This window comes from Doryrhamphus excisus, linkage group LG16, assembly GCF_037039965.1.
Source record: "Doryrhamphus excisus strain RoL-2023G ecotype Guam linkage group LG16, RoL_Dexc_Guam_v1.1, whole genome shotgun sequence".
NCBI lineage: Eukaryota > Metazoa > Chordata > Actinopteri > Syngnathiformes > Syngnathidae > Doryrhamphus > Doryrhamphus excisus.
The window spans coordinates 17,690,048-17,709,117 of NC_136372.1; the positions used below are offsets into that span (position 1 = coordinate 17,690,048).

The following is a 19,070-nucleotide window of genomic DNA, read 5'->3' on the forward strand; positions in this document are numbered from 1 at the left end:
TGTTGTGGAAAATGACACTATATTCAGCAAACATATTTCATAGTAGAAAGACCAAGATCTCCCACCAGCACGTTTTTTTTTTATTATACTGTATATACACATTAAAAAACACCATCAAAATAAACACAGAAAGTAAACCACTTAAAAGTAGAAAGGACAAACATTTAAAAAGTTGTTACAACAGAAGAATGACAACAAACCGGCCTATCTGTGGCTAACAAGAGCATTGCTTGCTTATTTCTTTGTCAAGAAATCGAACGCTCGACATGGTTTGACCTGTTTTCTACGTATTCTAAAAAAAAAAAAGATGTAATAATGTGCAGTCTCCAAAAGAAAAGGCAACCCTAACCTACCATTATAATTGTTTTAAAATGTGTGCGAAAAGCCTTCAACATATAAGACGTCTTCTCCTTCTTGTCACTATACTTTATCCATAAAACACATTCAATAAGAACACCAAAACAGGAATGATACAAGTGCCATGTGATGGGTGAGGGAAGAAAAACAACAAATAAAAACAGCATAAAATATTTTTTGTTTCAAATTCTGGGTATTTTGCTTCAAAAACTTACATCCAATATGAAACATTTTATATTACAATAAAAAATCTTTCAATTATTAACCAGTTTGAGGTTTAATGGGGGTAAGAAATATTTGTTATTATTATTTATAAGCGATCATAGACCTTTTTTTGACACGTTTTTATTTTTGTTGGGCGTTTGAATGAGAATTTTTGGGACGCTGGTCAACTTGGGTGCTTAACGCGGGTCTCCCTACGTGAAAAGATAGCATGGCGCCATTTACAAGCTATATACAGTTGGACTATAAACATTCAGTAAATTGTACATGTCCTGTATGCGTGTGTATGTGTTAAGTAGGCATTAGTAACAATCCAGCCATCTTTTAAGTGTGATTCATAGGAAGCTGCGCTTTTAACATTTTTGCCCCACAGTATATCGAGTATTTTTGTACTGCATGTGAGGTAGATAGGAGGCGACACTGCTTAGGTAAAACAGTGTGTTTTTGTGTCCGAGCGCTGTGCAGCCCTTAAAAGGAAAGCTTGCTAACTGATTACTGTGCAGCTTCCTATCAATAGCGAATCGTATCCCTTTTTTCCTTAGGAAATCATCTATTTTACCTCATATTCTTTATTATATATTATTAAAAATGATGCGGTCAGCTGATTCTGTACCATGAATGGCCAAAAGGTGGTGAAATTGTGGTAGAGCAGAGTAATAAGAGGCGCAAACGGAGATGGGTGCACATGATTTGTCATTTGCATACTGCAAGTTAATGAGTTTCATCAACAGCAGCCTGTGTGTGTGCATGTGTGTGTTTGTGTATGTGTATGTGTGTGTGTTCAAGACGCAGCGATGGCCGTGCCCCCGCTCAGCCGCAACAGGATCTGCTGACAATCCTGCAGGGATCGCCGATCGCCCACGCGCTCCAGGATGCGTTTGGCTTCAGCCACCAGGTGGGCACGGTGCCCGGGCGTGGTTAGCAGGGGCATGGGCAGGTGGCGGCAGGCCAGCAGGATGGCGTGCGCCCGCTCCCTCTCGCCCTCTGACAACAAAGCGGAGGGGAAACAGGAAAAGTGTTGACTGGATCATTTTTACGGCTGCGTGGCCGCCATGTGAAAAGTGAGGCGGGGGTCTATTGTATTCTTTACCTGCGGTGTAGGAGCCGTGGGTCCGACGTCGCAGGTTGTGGTCCAGCAGCTGATGTGTCCTGGTGGGACAGGCTCCTGCCATCAGCCTCACTGTGGTCTCGTGGAGGAACACCTACAGAGGAACACATGGAAGTGAGCCTCAGCTCAATATGATGGAGTATATACATATAACATTGAGACTATAGGTCAGGGGTAATCACAGGGCACATATAGACAAACAACCATTCACACTCACATTCATACCTATGGACAATTTGGAGTCGCTAATTAACCTAGCATGTTTTTGGAATGTGGGAGGAAACCGGAGTATGCACGGGTAGAACATGCAAACTCCACACAGAGATGGCCGAGGGTGGGGAAAGACAAAATAAGAAGCCAAAAAGTTACCACTTCCACACAAAATAGGAGGAGAACTCATTCATTCATTCATTTTCTACCGCTTATCCTCACGAGGGTCATGGGGGGGGGGGGGGGGGGTGCTGGAGTGGGCGAGAGGCGGGGTACACCCTGGACCGGTGGCCAGCCAATCACAGGCCACATATGGACAAACAACCATTCACACTCACATTTATACCTATGGACAATTTGGAGTCGCTAATTAACCTAGCATGTTTTTGGAATGTGGGAGGAAACCGGAGTACCCGGAGAAAACCCACGCATGCACGGGGAGAACATGCAAACTCCACACAGAGATGGCCGAGGGGGGAATTGAACGCTGGTCTTCTAGCTGTGAGGTCTGCGCGCTGTTTTTAATGATCTCTAATGAATTTTTTAGAATTGTCAAATAGTTTTGGGAAAGTATGACTTATTTTCCTTCATGTTTACCATCCTGTCTGCTCATCCAATCACCAGTCAGAACTCAGTCAGAATGCATTCATGATCTCACAAAAAAGTTGGATTTTTTAAAACTCATTACAAAGACGTGCATTTTCCCCACTCGGGTGTTAAAAGTATTCAAGCATTGCAAAGGAAGCCAAAACAAAATAGGCTGAAGAGCCACATGCGGCCCTTGTGGAGCCGCAGGTTGCTGACCCCTGCTATATATGTCAACAAGCTGAGGTCTCGTCCCGCGTTTACCTTATGTTGCGTCTGTCTGGAGCACTGTGTGAGCTTTCTCAGTGCACTCAGGTCCTTCTGAAAACCGGCCAATTGGGACGCGAGTGCCGGACCAGGTACTCCATTGGTGCTGCTTCCCCGCTGCCATAAGCTGGTCCTCAAGGTCAGGAGCAGGTCACAAACCAGCAGCTCCATCGCCTTGGGAAATAAAAGAAAAAAGTTCGCAATTTACAAAATAAGATTTGCAGAACATTACAGAGATAATTTAAACGTAGTTAGGATTTTTTTCTTCTCTGGAGCAGCTCTGGGAGACCTCTGTAATGCACTGCAGAAACATTGCAGTCAGCTTGAAGATCATGCAATGCAACTACAATGCACCACAGCCGCCTCCTGCCATCAAACTGCGTACAGAGTACTGCGTACGGAGTGACAAGGAAGTGTGGGCCATCATGTATCTTAGTACAACCCGACTACAAACCCAACAAAAGCTCGGGTTTAAGGACAAATTTTTGCCTTCTACCTTGTGTAGGCAATTCCCAGACTGGCCGAGGTGCAGAGAGATGCTGGAGCGCAGGAAGTTGCTGGCTTGGTCGCACCGGGACAGGCAGGCTAGCGTGTTGTCTCCCTTCAGAGGCGATAGGCTCTTCTGAACTGCCTTGCACAACAGCAGCACGGCGTTGGGCAGAGGGTGTCTGGAACAGAAAAGAGGATATTATAGGATGTAAAAGCGATTATGGCCGTGCTTGGCACCGTGATTGGAGTGAACCACGTAGTGAGGTGCAGCGTGGTTGCATATCGATATTGATGATATCTAAGATAAACGGATAAAACCTCTCTGCATTAAAAGATGCAAATGTTTGCTGAAAGGTGAAAGGTCACATTTGCGACACACTGCATGGGGGGCCATTTTATGACTCGATGATGAGCAGACATGGCACTTACTCCTGCGTCTGCAGAGCCCTGGGCATTCTCTCGGCATCTGCCAGCAGTGACCTCACAGTGGCGTCCTCTCCCTGGAGCAGGTTGACCGCGGCCTTTAGCACCAACGCCCACCAACGGCTCACCGGATCTCTCACTGGTAAACAAAGATGTGGAAATAAGACACTTCGGTGGTGGTTTTCTCATCACGTTTGTCTCTCAAGTTCATTCATTCATTCATTTTCTACTGCTTATCCTCATGAGGGTCGAAGGGGGGGGTGCTGGAGCCTATCCCAGCTGTCTTCTTCAGGCGAGAGGCGGGGTCCACCCTGGACTGGTGGCCAGCCAATCACAGGACACATATAGACAAACAACCATTCACACTCACATTCATACCTATGGACAATTTGGAGTCGCTAATTAACCTAGCATGTTTTTGGAATGTGGGAGGAAACCGGAGTACCCGGAGAAAACCCACGCATGCACGGGGAGAACATGCAAACTCCACACAGAGATGGTCGAGGGTGGGGAAAGACAAAATAAGAAGCCAAAAAGTTACCACTTCCACACAAAATAGGAGGAGAAGTCATTCATTCATTCATTTTCTACCGCTTATCCTCACGAGGGTCACGGGGGTGCTGGAGCCTATCCCAGCTGTCTTCTTCAGGCGAGAGGCGGGGTACACCCTGGACCGGTGGCCAGCCAATCACAGGGCACATATAGACAAACAACCATTCACACTCACATTCATACCTATGGACAATTTGGAGTGGCTAATTAACCTAGCATGTTTTTGGAATGTGGGAGGAAACCGGAGTACCCGGAGAAAACCCACGCATGTACGGGGAGAATGTGCAAACTCCACACAGAAATGATCCAGGGTGGGGAAAGACAAAATAAGAAGCCAAAAAGTTACCACTTCCACACAAAATAGGAGGAGATAGGTTATAATCTTTATCATTATTATTGTTATTATTATCACCAGTATTATAATCATCATTAATATTACCATTTCCATCATTATAGTGGTAACAATTTTTGGATTTTTTAAAAATTATTTAATTTAATTTCCGTAGTATTAATGTGCAGTTCTACACCACTGTAAACTACAACAATAAACATATTCCTCAATGAATGACTAACTTAATAACTATTATTTGTCCCATTACAGGTCTTTCCTTCTGTTTTTGGAATGTGGGAGGAACTCCACACAGAGATGGCCGAGAGTGGAATTGAACCCAAGTCTCCTAGCTGTGAGGTCTGCACGCTAACCACACGACCGCCGTGCAGCCTCTCTGTGAAGTTCCGAAAAGGGGAAAAAAAATGCAACCAGGAAATGCCGTGTACTTATTATGCAGGTCTTCGTTACGCGTGGCAACAAGTGTTTGACTACATGACTAAGATCTGTTGAAGGTTTGAGTTCCTGTTCCGTCATACCTGGCGTGATGGTGTGACTGGGAGGAGCAGAGAAGGGAGGGAAAGCAGAGGCGGAGTCATCCGTACAGCTATTCAGCTGCTCCAGGAAGTCCAGGGCGCTGGAAAACTCCCTAGAAGAAGAAGGAAACAGGAAATGTACAAGTTCGGTGACATTGATTGAAAGACGCCGAACCCTCCGATGAAGCAGTCCCGGCGCCGCACCCGCGTTTGCCTGCTTCGGAGTCGCCCTGCGGCTGGATGAGGGCGTGTACGGCTCTCTCCAGAAGCTTTCTGCAGAAACAGCGGTGCAACTGGGCGATTGGGTCCGCTGGAGAAATCCACAGTAAACAAAGTAGCGGTTACACAATGTACATAGATACTGTAGTACTTTTTCTGGCAAGAAGCCATCACTGTGTTTTTTTAAAATTTGTAATTTGGGTCACCTGGGTCTTCTCTCTGCGACGTAAACACCACATCACCGCTTCCTGACTTCAACGACCAATCACAGCTCAGGAAGAACTGCCTTCCCAATGGCGTGAAAAGCCATCGCAGGCATTGTGGGATCTGCTTGGCTTCCGATTGACCGGCGATGCTCTCAGCACGGCTCAGTAGGTAACCCTGAGGGACACAAAGACAAATGGTGGCGCACTCCCACGTGTCCTTATTCCGTGGATAACGTAAGGATGTAGGACACGTACGGGCAGGAAGGAGACGTGCAGCCCCAGTACAGTACGCAGGGCGGCGGCGGCAGTCACGTAGATCTGGGTGAGCTGGGCAGGAGCCATCTTTCCTTGGGCGCTCTCGCTGAGGTTCACGGCGCTCAGAGACAGAGACAGGGCCCACAAGCCACTACGCTCGGGAAGCTTTCCTGAAGGGAAAATACACAAAATATGGCCTTTATTTTAGGGTCACTTGTCAACCAACACATGCTAAGAAAGTTAGATATATTTCAAGAGAAGACAAAAATGCATCTCCACTTTTGATCCCATTTTTGCAGTGTTTTTTTTTTTTTATTAGTTTTTTCGGGCGGTACGGTGGACGAGTGGTTAGCGCGCAGACCTCACAGCTAGGAGACCAGGGTTCAATTCCACCCTCGGCCATCTCTGTGTGGAGTTTGCATCTTCTTTTCTACCGGGTACTCCGGTTTCCTCCCACATTCCAAAAACATGCTAGGTTAATTAGCGACTCCAAATTGTCCATAGGTATGAATGTGAGTGTGAATGGTTGTTTGTCTATATGTGCCCTGTGATTGGCTCAGCCACCGGTCCAGGGTGGACCTTGCTTCTCGCCTGAAGAAGACAGCTGGGATAGGCTCCAGCACCCCCGCGACCCTCGTGAGGATAAGCGGTAGAAAATGAATGAATGAATGACTTCTCCTCCTATTTTGTGTGGAAGTGGTAACTTTTTGGCTTCTTATTTTGTCTTTCCCCACCCTCGGTCATCTCTGTGTGGAGTTTGCATGTTCTACCCGTGCACGCGTGGGTTTTCTCCGGGTACTCCGGTTTCCTCCCACATTCCAAAAACATGCTAGGTTAATTTAATTAGCGACTCCAAATTGTCCATAGGTATGAATGTGAGTGTGAATGGTTGTTTGTCTATATGTGCCCTGTGATTGGCTGGCCACCAGTCCAGGGTGTACCTTGCTTCTCGCCTGAAGAAGACAGCTGGGATAGGCTCCAGCACCCCCGCGACCCTCGTGAGGATAAGCGGTAGAAAATGAATGAATGAATGAGTTCTCCTCCTATTTTGTGTGGAAGTGGTAACTTTTTGGCTTCTTATTTTGTCTTTCCCCACCCCGGCCCTCGGCCGTTTCAACCGCAATTCCCGCATCATCTCCCACGGCGTACCGGTGAGTTGCAGCTGACTCAGACGATGGTAAACCAGAGCCGCGTCCTTCGCGCTTGTCCTAGCCTCGTCCCCCTCGTGTTGTCCCCTGACTTGGTGAACCAGCCATCCGAGCGGGGTCGGCCGATGCAAACAATAGCGAATCACATTCCAGGACAAGGAGCAGACCAGATCCAGTTTGGTGGAGGGCAGCGCTCTGGTCAAGATGGACAGGCAGGTCTCTAAACGGGTCAAGGCGGCTGCATAATCCCCCTGTGAGAGAAGGAAGGAAAAGAGTCCAGCATGACTGGCCCAGCAACTGACACCTTTTTCATCGTTTGGCAGGTCCTGCCACTCATATTTCAGAATCGATATAATTTAGCATGGCTTTAAAATGTTAATTCATACTGACTGACATGAACCGAGGAGAGAAAACTGCTGTTGACAACCGAGGGTGGGCGTTCTAGGCCAGCATCACAAAGGATGAGGAATTGAGAGATCGGGAGCTCGGTGAACTTACTTACTGTACACTTAATTAATTGTTGGACTTGCAGTCTTGCTGTAGTAATTTAGCCTATTTAGCATCTCATATATGTTCATTTTATGAGTTAAGTCTTAACAGTCCGGAAAATAAATATATAAAAACATATCATTAACAATTATATTCAAAAATGACTAATCAGAAAACTCATTTTTATTGTTATTTGTAAATATCAACAGGATATTGAAGTGTACTCACGCTCTTCAGGTGCACATCAGCTTGCTTGCGGTGCCTCCAGAAGGACACCGACTTCGGCGAGTGAAGGGGCGTGACGGGTTCCCAAAGGTAGAGCACCCGAACACAACCCCACACCGCCCCCAGGCCACTGATGACCCAAACCATCACCCACGGCAACAGACAGCGCAGCCACGTCGCTGCAGTTACGGATTAAAAACAATAATAATAATAACTTAAGACTCTTTCGCAGCGGCCAATCAGAATTCCAAAGCAGCTTCACGATCGCTAACTTTACTCACCAAAATCCTGCGTGGGACTCGGGAGCCAGACGAGCGTTCTCGAAGGACCGTGGCCTGTGGGGACACTTTGGCTCGATGAAGACTCGGCGCCCAGCAGGGAGGGGAGCGGATTCAGAGACAGACAGAAGAAGGTCAGCGCGCAGAGGAGCAGACGAGAACGATCCATCACGCCGACAGAGGAAGGAGAGTCCGGTTCGCACTTCATCTGAAAGCACACATGACGTTGTTAGGAATAATACAATGGCACTTCCTGTTAGGGACAGTACTTCCTGCAGCTATTGTCTCATCAACGTACGATTTGTTAATTATATACATTATTAGGAGTCATTATGATGATTTAACGTTCAAGTACAGATGCTACATGGAGAAGATAACTAACCAGATCGTGGTCGAGCAAGGGGCTGCCAGGCTCCGAGTCCAGACTGTATGGAGAGTATTGGCGAGGGGAACCCGAGTCGGAGGCGGGCGGCGATATCATTCCCATGTCCTCTTTGGGTTCCATGTCCTCAGACAGGATCTCAGGTTCTGATATAACGACGGTTACTGATGGAACCAATTAGCTTTAATAAACACGTCCGTCGGTGCGTCACACTTACTGTTCCTCTGGTTGGCCATCCTGAGGGTCAGGTTCTCCTGTCGAAGTTTGTGGTTGACCTGCTTCAGGTACTTGATGCAGTCGATGGCTTTGCTCAACACTCCCGACTTGTGCATCTGAACGTAAACGGACGCTACGTGAAAAAGCAGGCGAACCGGCGCTCGCTATCGTTCGCTAAACCCAAAAGCACCGACCTTGACGTCGCTGCCCATAACCAAGTCCTTGAGCTCCACGATCTTGTCGTTGATGGATGAGCGGTACCGCTTTTCAACTATGTTGTGCGTGGTTCTCCTCTCGCCCTCTTTCACCACGCCGCCGGTCCCCGGGCTCTGCTCGCCGCCGGATCTGTTGGCATTTGCGTTTTGGGGAGAGCCCGACTGAAGCTGCTTGATGGTGAGCTTATCTCCACCGCCCACCACGAAAGGAATGGCGGTCTTTTGAGGGTACTGATAGCCGTACAACGGGACTTGCAGGGTGGTGTTCTGGAGGGGCGTGGTCAAGGTGGTGATCCCCGCCGCGTTCTGCATGGTTGTGAGAACCTGGGTACATTCTGGTTTAAGTGTGGTCACAACCAGGGAATCGGTCTTCAGGATCTGAGGCTGCGGAACCAAAACCTGGCAAAAGAAGCACCCAAACGGGGCTTGATGATCTGCTGTGCCAAGAAAACCCAAACACCAACAGGACCGTTGGAGACTCACGGGGACTTGCTGCACCTGCTGAGGCACAGCGTGGACCGTCGTGGGCGCCGTGGAGAACGTCTGGATGGTTTGACCGCTCGGCGTCAGAAGGCGCTGGTGCTGAATTGTCACCGGTTGGAGCTGCGATGACGTCATGATGCTCGGGACCTGCGGTTGCAGCACTGGGAAGGAGGAGAATGAGGAAAGACAAACGAGGAGTGAAGATCTGAACAAAAGAAAATTCCACTTCTTTTGAGACCTGGGAAACCGGGAGCCGGACTCTGGTGGCAGATGACCGGGTTTTGGATAAAACGGGACTGCCCGCTGTTGGACGCAATCATCACAGTTTGGGTCCCCTGTGTCGGGATGGGTGTCGGAACCAGCGTGTGAACTGGGAATCGCTGGGTCTGCATTGGGATGCCCTGGGTCTGCATCTGCATGAACAGGAACAATAATCCCTAATTTATCGCGGTTAATTGCTTCCAGACGCGACTGTGATAAGTGAAGTTGCGCAAAGTAGGATTCCTTGTTCACATGACATGACATGTTCTACCGCTTTTTCCTCACGAGGGTCGCAGGGGTGCTGGAGCCTATCCCAGCTGTCTTCTTCAGGCGAGAGGTGGCCAGCCAATCGCAGGGCACATATAGACAAACAACCATTCACACTCACATTCATACCTATGGACACTTTGGAGTCGCTAATTAACCTAGCATGTTTTTGGAATGTGGGAGGAAACCGGAGTACCCGGGGAAAACCCACGCATGCACGGGTAGAACATGCAAACTCCACACAGAAATGATCGAGGGTGGGGAAAGACAAAATGAGAAGCCAGAAAGTTACCACTTCCACACAAAATAGGAGGAGAACTCATTCATTCATTCATTCATTTTCTACCGCTTATCCTCACGAGGGTCGCGGGGGTGCTGGAGCCTATCCCAGCTGTCTTCTTCGGGCGATAGGCCGGGGTCCACCCTGGACTGGTGGCCAGCCAATCACAGGGCACATATAGACAAACAACCATTCACACTCACATTCATACCTATGGACACTTTGGAGTCGCTAATTAACCTAGCATGTTTTTGGAATGTGGGAGGAAACCGGAGTACCCGGTAGAAAACCCACGCATGCAAAGTGTTAGCTTTAGCTCATGCTAGGCATTATTGTGCCTGTTGTGTTGTGATCATTCAAACACTGCAATAAAAGCCTGTTGTTCCCGCAATAAAGTCTGGTGCTTGTGTGTCTTCACTGAAGATGACAGGACTGCCTTACATTTTAGTTCATTTTTCCAATTAAACAAAAAATACATAAAATGTTACTAATAATAGACTAAACTGTGTCATTTATTAATGACTATATATTAAAAAAAATAGTCAAACCTGAATGGTGGGCTGGGCCATCGGTTGTGGTTGGATGGGTTGGACCACTTGAGGTCGCGGCTGGAGCGGCGGGGGGCTGCGGGTCACCTGTTGCTGCCCCGTGGATGCCGCGGTCGGGGAGGGGGTCTGAGCAGGAGAGAGAGAAGGTGGGAGGGGCGCAGACCGTCTCCCAGAGAGGTCTACATTGGGGTAATGGGGGGCAACGGGGGTTGATGTTTGGAGGGTGTGGGGGGTTTGATTGGCGGGTCGAGGGGTGTTGATGAGCGAGCCCGTGGAGGTCATCTGCTCCTCGAACAGGTCTGGGAAGTCTCCCGCTTGGTTGGTGACGTACTGGAGCATCTCTGAGGAAACGGGGAGACGGAAAGGAGTTTTTGTATCGTAATAAAAATGTAATATTCATTCAAATGTGAATATGAGGACTTTTTTCATGGGAGGAGGGATAACTTGAATAAAGATTTCCATGTGTTGTCTGGTGTTTTTGGTTTGGGATCATATCTCCGTTTGCCCTGTGGGTTCTAACTTTGCCCACCAATCACACTCCAACACCGAACAATTAAAATAATATGGCAACAACACAACAAAAAATATTTTTGCTGCTCCATTTTAGCTGTTTACATGTTTAATAGTTGACGCTAAAACCTGGCAAACGCCCACAATGACGCTCAAAAACGTCCTTGAATAAACGGGAAAATCTCTGACCAATCAGGAGGAAGTAAGTGTGTCCCTTTCGATATAGCCGAGGAGCGCGGAGGCTCTTTTACGACCGAAGATAAGCCAAGAAACCCCAGCAAGTTTTGCATACTGGCCTTGAAGTAGAACATAAACTTAAGACTGCGTCTGGGTTTGTGGCCTTGAAAAATCCATGTGCTCATTTTTTTACCGACTGACAAGAAGGGTTATAAAACTGTAATTCAACCGTTGGTAACTTTGTTGCAGCGCTGCGGGAAACCAGATATTTTTGGATATTTTGTAGCTTGGACTTGAAAGAACCAAAGCAACCTGCATCGTTCATCACAAACAAAATAGCAACAATGGCAAGTGGAATCTTTATGATGACGGACTTATGTATATTTTTGCGGTAATGGGGGGGGAATTAAAGGACTGTTGAATAAACATGTTTCATAAATAATAAAATAGATGACATCTGAGGAGCTTGACGTTGTTGCAACTCATGGACTTGAACGTGAGTGACTCACAACATAACAACACAATACACACTACCGGCTGCCAAAATAGAAAAGGCAAATTTTACTTTCACATTGCTCGACTTCAGTACACACAAAATACACAACAGCAATAACCTAAATAAACATTTGCATCCACACACTGACCTGTCAATCAGCCGTCAATGACACATAGATCTGATCTGAACATCTGCAACATTTGGAGTAGGACACATGACAGGTTTTTAAAGTGCCTTTAAGGACGCATGTACAGATTGAACAATAAGGGTCCCAGGATTGACCCCTGGGGATCCCCAACTGGTTATAGCCAAAACTAATCAAGTTGGAATTTTCAGAAATTACATTACGGGAAAAGTTTAAATATTACGAGAATAAAGTCACAATTTACAAGAAGCAAGTTGAGAGGCTTTTGGGGGAAAAAATGTCAAGAAATTGAAAATATAGCTGGAATTTAGCGAGAATATTTTTCAGTATAGTTGACTAGTTATTTAGTTATTTAGTTAACACACAACAGCGATGAACTAGCATTCAAACGACGACTCGTCTAACACATTTACAAAAGTGCCCACAAGTCATGCTGGGTAGTCCAGCTGTGACTGTAGGCATTTATTTAATGCACAAAAAAACCTGCCGATGGATTCAACCACTTTTTAAGAAAATTATGTACTGTAATTGTGTAGATGACCTCAAAGGCATTTTCTTTTTTTTTTTTTTATATTTTTTTAAACAAAACGTCAACAGCAGTACAAACGCTCAAATTCCATATTCCATATTTTATGGATATTTATATTCCAAAGTTTAATAAAACAGCAATTCCATGTAGAAAGAGTTTAAATTAAGTTTTTATGAACAAATAAAGCAACGGTGGAGGGCGTATTAAAAGTATTAAGGCATGTCGATGCCAGTTCACAGAGCTGCTCTTCAACACGTTCCGCCATTCCTGGAAATTATTCACATGGAATGTCTCAGACTGTTAAACAAACAGACCGGACAAAGCAGCCAGAACCCCCCCCCCCTCTTTGTCCCGAACCTTTGACACAATGGAGCATTCTCAAAGAAAAAACAAATGATGATGTAACTACTGTACAGTCACAAAAAGAGTGATTTAAAGCTTGCATGAATATAATAAATGTTTAAATGTGATTTATTTAACAGGAAGTGTCAACATTCCATACCCCGCTGAAAGGAGTACAGTATGTTGACCTCACGGTCTCTATACGGGATACATTTTTCCACCGGTAACTGGAAAATGATATATTCCATGAGTCGCCGGCCAAGCAAACACTCATTATGAAGTATGAAGTATGTAATGGTTGTCCATGCAAGCAGTCAATCATGCTTCTGTTGCTTGGAATTCATATTGCAATTCTCTATTTTTTTCCGAAATGTGATTGTTAGTGTGGATTTTTTTTTCCCGCAACCCAATGATCCATCACAAGTCTGTCTCACAGTCTGTACATTCCTCTCTTTGACAAGATGATTAAGTGGGATTAGACGACTCGGTGTGGCCCCAGGATGGGATGGGTGGATGGACTCCCTCATGAAAGCACAACTGCGGCAAATACTTAAAAATATTCTCGCTAAATTCCAGCTATATTTTCAATTTCTTGACATTTTTTCCCCAAAAGCCTTTCAAGTTGCTTCTTGTATATTGTGACTTTATTCTCGTAATATTTAAACTTTTCCCGCAATGTAATTGCTGAAAATTCCAACTTTATTCGTTTTGAGGATCCCCAGGGGTCAATCCTGGGACCCTTATTGTTCAATCTGTACATGCGTCCTTAAAGCCATCTTAACAACCTGTCATGTGTCCTACTCCAAATGTGAAGACACTCAGATCAGATCAATGTGTCACTGACTGCTGATTGACAGGTCAGTGTGTGGATGCAAATGTTTATTTGTCAAAGTCAGGCACAACAGAAGTCAAAGTGTCTCTTTCTCTAACAGCTATGACAAATTTTAGCACAGTTCTGCAATAGTTTTAGAATGCTTTTATGTTTTATAGAATGATCCTATGACGTGATTGTACCCTTCTTTTCAACAAAGCACTTTGAATTAGCCTTTGTACGAATTTAGTTGTATAAATAAACTTGCCACAGACGGCAGTGACAGTGAACTCACCATCGATGTCCCCTATGGTGAATTCATCTCCTACTAACTCGGCTAAAGTCGGCTCCACGTTCTCCATCGGGGAGATGTACTCGCCGCTGTCCATCTTGACCGCCGTCGCCGACTCGCCGCTGGGCTAAACCAAACGTCCTTGCTCGGCAACGCCTACAACATTTACCTTTTCGACTGAAAACGTTGCGTCGGACAACACCAGTGCCTCAAAAGAGGCAGCGGTCCATCCAGTTAAACTCATTTGCAATCATGTTTCATTCTGAGGACGCCATATTGTTTCACGGTAGTTACGTCATTGCCAAACAGATTCGGTGGTGTAAAGCGGCGTCTGATTGGTCCAAAGCGATGTGTTGTTGTCAGCAGACCAGTTGTGACTGACCAATGAAAAAGCCGTATTCTTCGTGGCCTGATAGTACGTCATCCATCAGAAGCTCCAGTCATTTGAATAAACCGCGCCCCCAGTGTCGGTGACAAGAAGTGTACTGTAAAACGCAGCAGCCGATGACTGAAAATATGATTCATCTTCATCTCACACAACTTCTGTGGTTTATTGGAATGTATCAATGCTAACTAATATAAACATTTGTTCATTTCGTTGCTTTTCTTCACTTTTTTTCCTGAAAACTGGAAAATCAGTTTGCCCCTGAAGTGGTCATCATCACGGTGCTGCCCATTGTGGTTTCCGGTATTTTGTAGTAAACATGAAGTGGTGCCTTCACGGTTACGATACTGAACACAAAACCAGAAGTCTTAAGAATGATTTATTTGGTGCTTATTTTCCATTTGATAAAAAAAGGTTGTGCAAGATATAAACAATATAATTTTGTGCAACATAGTCAATTTACAAATGAAAATGTAATAATGTTCTCTCTCAAAATAATATTGAAAGGTATTCAAACATCAATTAAACATTTTCACATGATCTGCATGTGACAGTTTACATTGAAAATAATCACGTATGAATCATCAAACAATTGATTATCTGTAGGTAAAATATGTAATATGTAAAATATGTAATTTAAGGCGTGATTGGCTCTGCATGTCATTATTTGTTTTTTTCCCAATGCATCTCAAAATCATTTTTTTCCGAGTCTTTTGTTTTTTCTTTTTTCACTTTCACCACCAGTTTACAACTCAAGGCCGCCCCCACCGCCCCCGCCGCAGCTAGCCCCGCCACACGCTGGGCTACAGGTACCACACCCGTTTGAGCGACGGGAGCACAGGACACACCTCCCGACGCAACTGCTGCGGCGGTGGGAGCTGCCGGAACCTGAAGAGCGCCATGTATTGCCGCCCCCACCCCCAAGGCAGCCCCCACATACGCGCCAGCTGCTACAGCCACACATCCCACTTTGCTAACCTGTTGCGCGGCCTCCTTAGCGCCCTCCATCGGGCTGGCGGCATCACAGCCGCAAACGCCTCCCATAGCACCGCCCACAAATCCGCCTATCACCCCCCCGGCGGTTAGCGCAGTTGCTCCTGTTGCAGCCGCGGCGATGGCGGCTGACCCCATAAGGTACGCCGTGCCTGCGGCTGCTAAGGGAACAGCCAAGCCAAACGCCACGCCCAATGCCGCGCCCACAGCGCCGGAAATCACACATTTTTTAATCCTTTCCATCAATTCAGGAGACACCAGAGCTCTTTTCCTGGCCGAGGACGGAGATGGAGACGGAGATCTGCCATTGGTCACGTCGCCCTCCTTCTGCTTCCGCTTCATCTTCTTCTCCTCCTCACGAAGGATTGCCTCCGCCTCTTCAAACATAGCATTGTTATAAAAGCCGCTTTCAGTCTGCTTCACCATCTCCATCACTTTCATCAGGAGGTCTTCAACCTGCGCCACATTGCCGCGGTCTCTGTTGTTGAACACATGGTATCTGTTGCCGCACTCGGTGATCAGAGCTTTAAGCTTAGCTGGAGCGTCCCTCAGGTACTCTTGGACGCTCGCTCCCTCAAGGTCATCCCCTCTGGTGAAGAGAATTATTGTGTGATGTTTCACTGCTTTCTCTCCGAATATCCTGGCCAAATGGCACCCAGCCCGGTGCTGCTCGTCTGTGTAACGGGCCCCGATGGGCACCACTAAAAGGAACGCGTGGGGTCCCGGAGCAGACGACGCCACACATTTCGCTATCTCTGTAAGAATCATCTTCTCAGGGAGGCGAGTGTCCCCAAAGCCTGGTAGGTCAGACACGCCCACTCTCAGTCGTCTCCGCCCACCATCCAGTACCAGCTCAGTGCTTTGCTGCTCACACGTGCGCGTCACCGAGGAGCAGCTGGTCCTTGACAGGAAGTGCTTGCCGCCCAGGATGGTGTTGCCGGACGCACTCTTGCCCGATCCAGTATTTCCCACCAGGACCAGTCTGAGTTCTTCCAGCATGGTGGTGTCTTTGTTCCTCTTGGTCATGTTGTACTCGGACTCGGTGATGGATGGACCACGTCTGCAACACACAATTGCTGGTTGGGATTACAGCGACTAAACACAAACATGGTAGATGGAAGTAGGGGTACAAGGCAGGGTTTGCGGTTTTTTATTTTAAGACTTCCTCAATATCAGTCGTTTATTTACCACTTTGGACACCATGGGTCAAAGGTTACATGATTAAAGATCATAAAACACCTCTGGAGTCCATCCAACAAACACTTACAGTACTATATACTACTTCCTTTGGCACCTTAAGACATGCAAATACTACAATAAATAATACATACTTTATTTGCTTTTATCCTGCCTGACCCTAACTAAACTCCCGGTTATCGATAAAAACCGAGCATTACCTTCAAAAACCGCATATTGTGTCGAGGACGGTGGACGATGGAGTCCTTTTCTCTAACGCATATTAAACCGGAACAACAACAACTGAAAGGAAGTCAAAGCATCTTCGTCGATGTTGCTGCTGCTGCTGGGCAGCGCCATTAACGAATGTCCCTTCGAGGGTTTTAAACCCACGGTGCCCACGTCCGGGGTGGTCCACTTACCTGTACCGCCACCGAGTTGCTTGTGTTCCAGCTCCTTGCGTGTCTTCGCTCTTAGCGAGTCAAAACAAGCGGGAGGGGGGATTCAACCGTCGATTTTTATCGATATCACAACAGTATCACAATGATAATTTTTTAATCATCTTATTTGTTTACTGTATATCGCTTTTATATTGATATTTACACTCAAACACAATAATTTGTCTTCCATTTCCAAACAAAATAACTTTATTCTACAACATGAGCTTCACTGGCACATTCCCATGTGTTTGATGCAAACTAAACTTGGTCATATATTAGCATGACGATATCATGTACTCACATTCCATGTGGAAGTGGTCATTTTTTGGTGCTTCCCCACTCCGCTTTAAACGTTTTCTGAAGTTTAGAATCCAGTCAATATATAATAGGAGGCTAACTAGTTAGATGCTAGCTTGCTAATAGTTTTAAACAATGTTGACAACAATATCAATTGTCATGCAGAAAAATGTGTTATCATGACAGGCCTCGTTCAAACTTGTTTTTCTTGTCTTGTTTGAGAGTAGTTTCACTTTCAGTTTGACAGTGACTGCTGGACGCAATTAAAGTAGTGAAGGAGACATTTATTCAAGATAACAAAGTGGCTCGTTTTGCCTTTTTCATTCAAGTCATTTGTCTTCTCAGCCTTTTCCAATTCAGGGAGGATCAAGTCCAAAAGAACTTGACAAACTCAAAACTATAGTATTCTCTTTAGTTGGTCGTTTGGGTCCATATTTGGGTCCTTTAGCAATAACTCCATTACTAGCATGGGAATTGTGATGCTAACGGGTCAAAATCCCACCAGGAAGTCAGGATCAGTGTTTGAAATGCTTAAAAAAATCAACTTTATCCAGGACCTGGCTGGTCCACATACCTGTACCGCTGCCAGGCTGGATGACTCGGTTATCGATATTGTCGATACCATGTGTTAATGATCGTTTTCCATGAAACGAAAGTAAAAGTTAACACCCCTCTCTCCATTATGTACCCAAGGCAACCATTATAAATATCATTTCTTTGTTTCATTTGAATGATTGTTTTCGGTAAAACGAAAGTAAAAGTTAACATATCTCTCCATTATGTACCCATGCCAACCATTATAAATATCATTTCTTTGTTTCATTTGAATGATTGTTTTCGGTAAAATGAAAGTAAAAGTTAACACCCCTCTCTCCATTATGTACCCATGCCAACCAGTCTAAATATCATTTCTTTGTTTCATTTGAATGATTGTTTTCGGTAAAATGAAAGTAAAAGTTAACACCCCTCTCTCCATTATGTACCCATGCCAACCAGTATACACATCATTTCTTGGTTTTAGTATTGCAGTACAATATTCATAGCTATCATCAAAGCGAATAAAAAATGGACCACTACGCCAAACCCTGGTAAGCAAGACATTTAACACACCGTACTTCATTTCCAGGTTGACGTGAATATTTTGGGGGCTCTGAGGGCAGCCGGGCGGAACCCCGTCTTGATACACAGTAAAGAGTTACACTGCAATACCAAATGTGACCAGGAGATGTAGCCACAGCCTCAACAAGGTTCTTATGAACTTACTTCCTGCCTTCTGACGTGACGTGAGCACGTGTCAATAAATGCTGGTTGACTTTGCCGAAGGGATGGAGATGGCTGGAGTGAATACTTTCTTCCAGATCTGAGAGGAACATAGGCTGACCTATAAGAGTGGAGGTAGAAGATTGTGAAAAGGAGGTGAAGAAGCGTGTGCAGGCAGGATGGAACGGGTGGAGAAAAGCGTCAGGCGTGGTAGAAGAGTTTCAGCTACAATGAAAGGAAAGGTAAACAAAACTGTGGTGACACCAGCCATGTTGTTTGGTCTACAGACAGGAAGCAGAACTGGAGGTAGCGGAGATGAGGATGCTGAGGTTCTCCTTGGGAGTGACCAGGATGGATAGGATCAGGAAGGAGTACATCAGAGTGACATTACATGTTAGAGGCCTTGGAGATTAAGTCCTTTAGGCCAGACTGAGATGTTTGGGACATGTCCAGAAGATATATTTACACACACACAAGTTTTTGTCTTTCTCCCCATCAGGTCCCTTTATTTTATCTCGTTTCTTACCAAATGTGAATGAATGAATTTTGTGACCTCAGCATGAGCTTCACTGTCATATTGTGATGGAGGTCAACAATAAGTAGAGAAAATAAACACTGCCAAAAGACGTTCCTGTGAGAATAACAGCGGTGATAAAAACCTGCATTGC

At 45.8% G+C, this 19,070-nt stretch overlaps 2 protein-coding genes across 5 annotated transcripts; both read right to left on the reverse strand.

Moving 5' to 3' along the window:
- Positions 1-59: 59 nt before the first annotated feature.
- Positions 60-14,295, reverse strand: srebf2 (sterol regulatory element binding transcription factor 2). Of its 2 annotated transcripts, none has more exons than XM_078797362.1 (19): positions 13,855-14,295; positions 10,550-10,890; positions 9,432-9,606; positions 9,194-9,354; positions 8,690-9,109; positions 8,497-8,611; positions 8,280-8,443; positions 7,901-8,105; positions 7,623-7,798; positions 6,907-7,156; positions 5,758-5,927; positions 5,503-5,677; positions 5,282-5,387; positions 5,081-5,190; positions 3,668-3,800; positions 3,246-3,417; positions 2,747-2,923; positions 1,670-1,781; positions 60-1,563 (listed from the first exon to the last, which is right to left on the reverse strand). In XM_078797362.1, the coding sequence occupies exons 1-19, from the start codon at positions 13,946-13,948 to the stop codon at positions 1,361-1,363; spliced, it is 3,459 nt and encodes a 1,152-aa protein (XP_078653488.1). In that variant the 5' UTR covers positions 13,949-14,295; the 3' UTR covers positions 60-1,360. The 2 variants fall into 2 exon arrangements, with proteins under 2 accessions (XP_078653488.1, XP_057905878.2); XM_058049895.2 differs by having other exon boundaries at positions 8,280-8,425; positions 13,855-14,292.
- A 104-nt stretch (positions 14,296-14,399) lies between these two features.
- Positions 14,400-18,549, reverse strand: LOC144894391 (uncharacterized). 3 transcript variants are annotated; one of them, XM_078797349.1, is made up of 2 exons: positions 18,406-18,549; positions 14,400-16,289 (listed from the first exon to the last, which is right to left on the reverse strand). In XM_078797349.1, exons 1-2 carry the CDS (start codon positions 18,513-18,515, stop codon positions 14,900-14,902), a joined length of 1,500 nt encoding a protein of 499 aa, XP_078653475.1. In that variant the 5' UTR covers positions 18,516-18,549; the 3' UTR covers positions 14,400-14,899. The 3 variants fall into 3 exon arrangements, with proteins under 3 accessions (XP_078653475.1, XP_057905886.2, XP_078653476.1); XM_058049903.2 differs by lacking the exon at positions 18,406-18,549 and adding an exon at positions 16,828-16,895 and having other exon boundaries at positions 14,401-16,289; XM_078797350.1 differs by lacking the exon at positions 18,406-18,549 and adding an exon at positions 16,627-16,808 and having other exon boundaries at positions 14,401-16,289.
- Between the last annotated feature and the right edge of the window lie 521 nt (positions 18,550-19,070).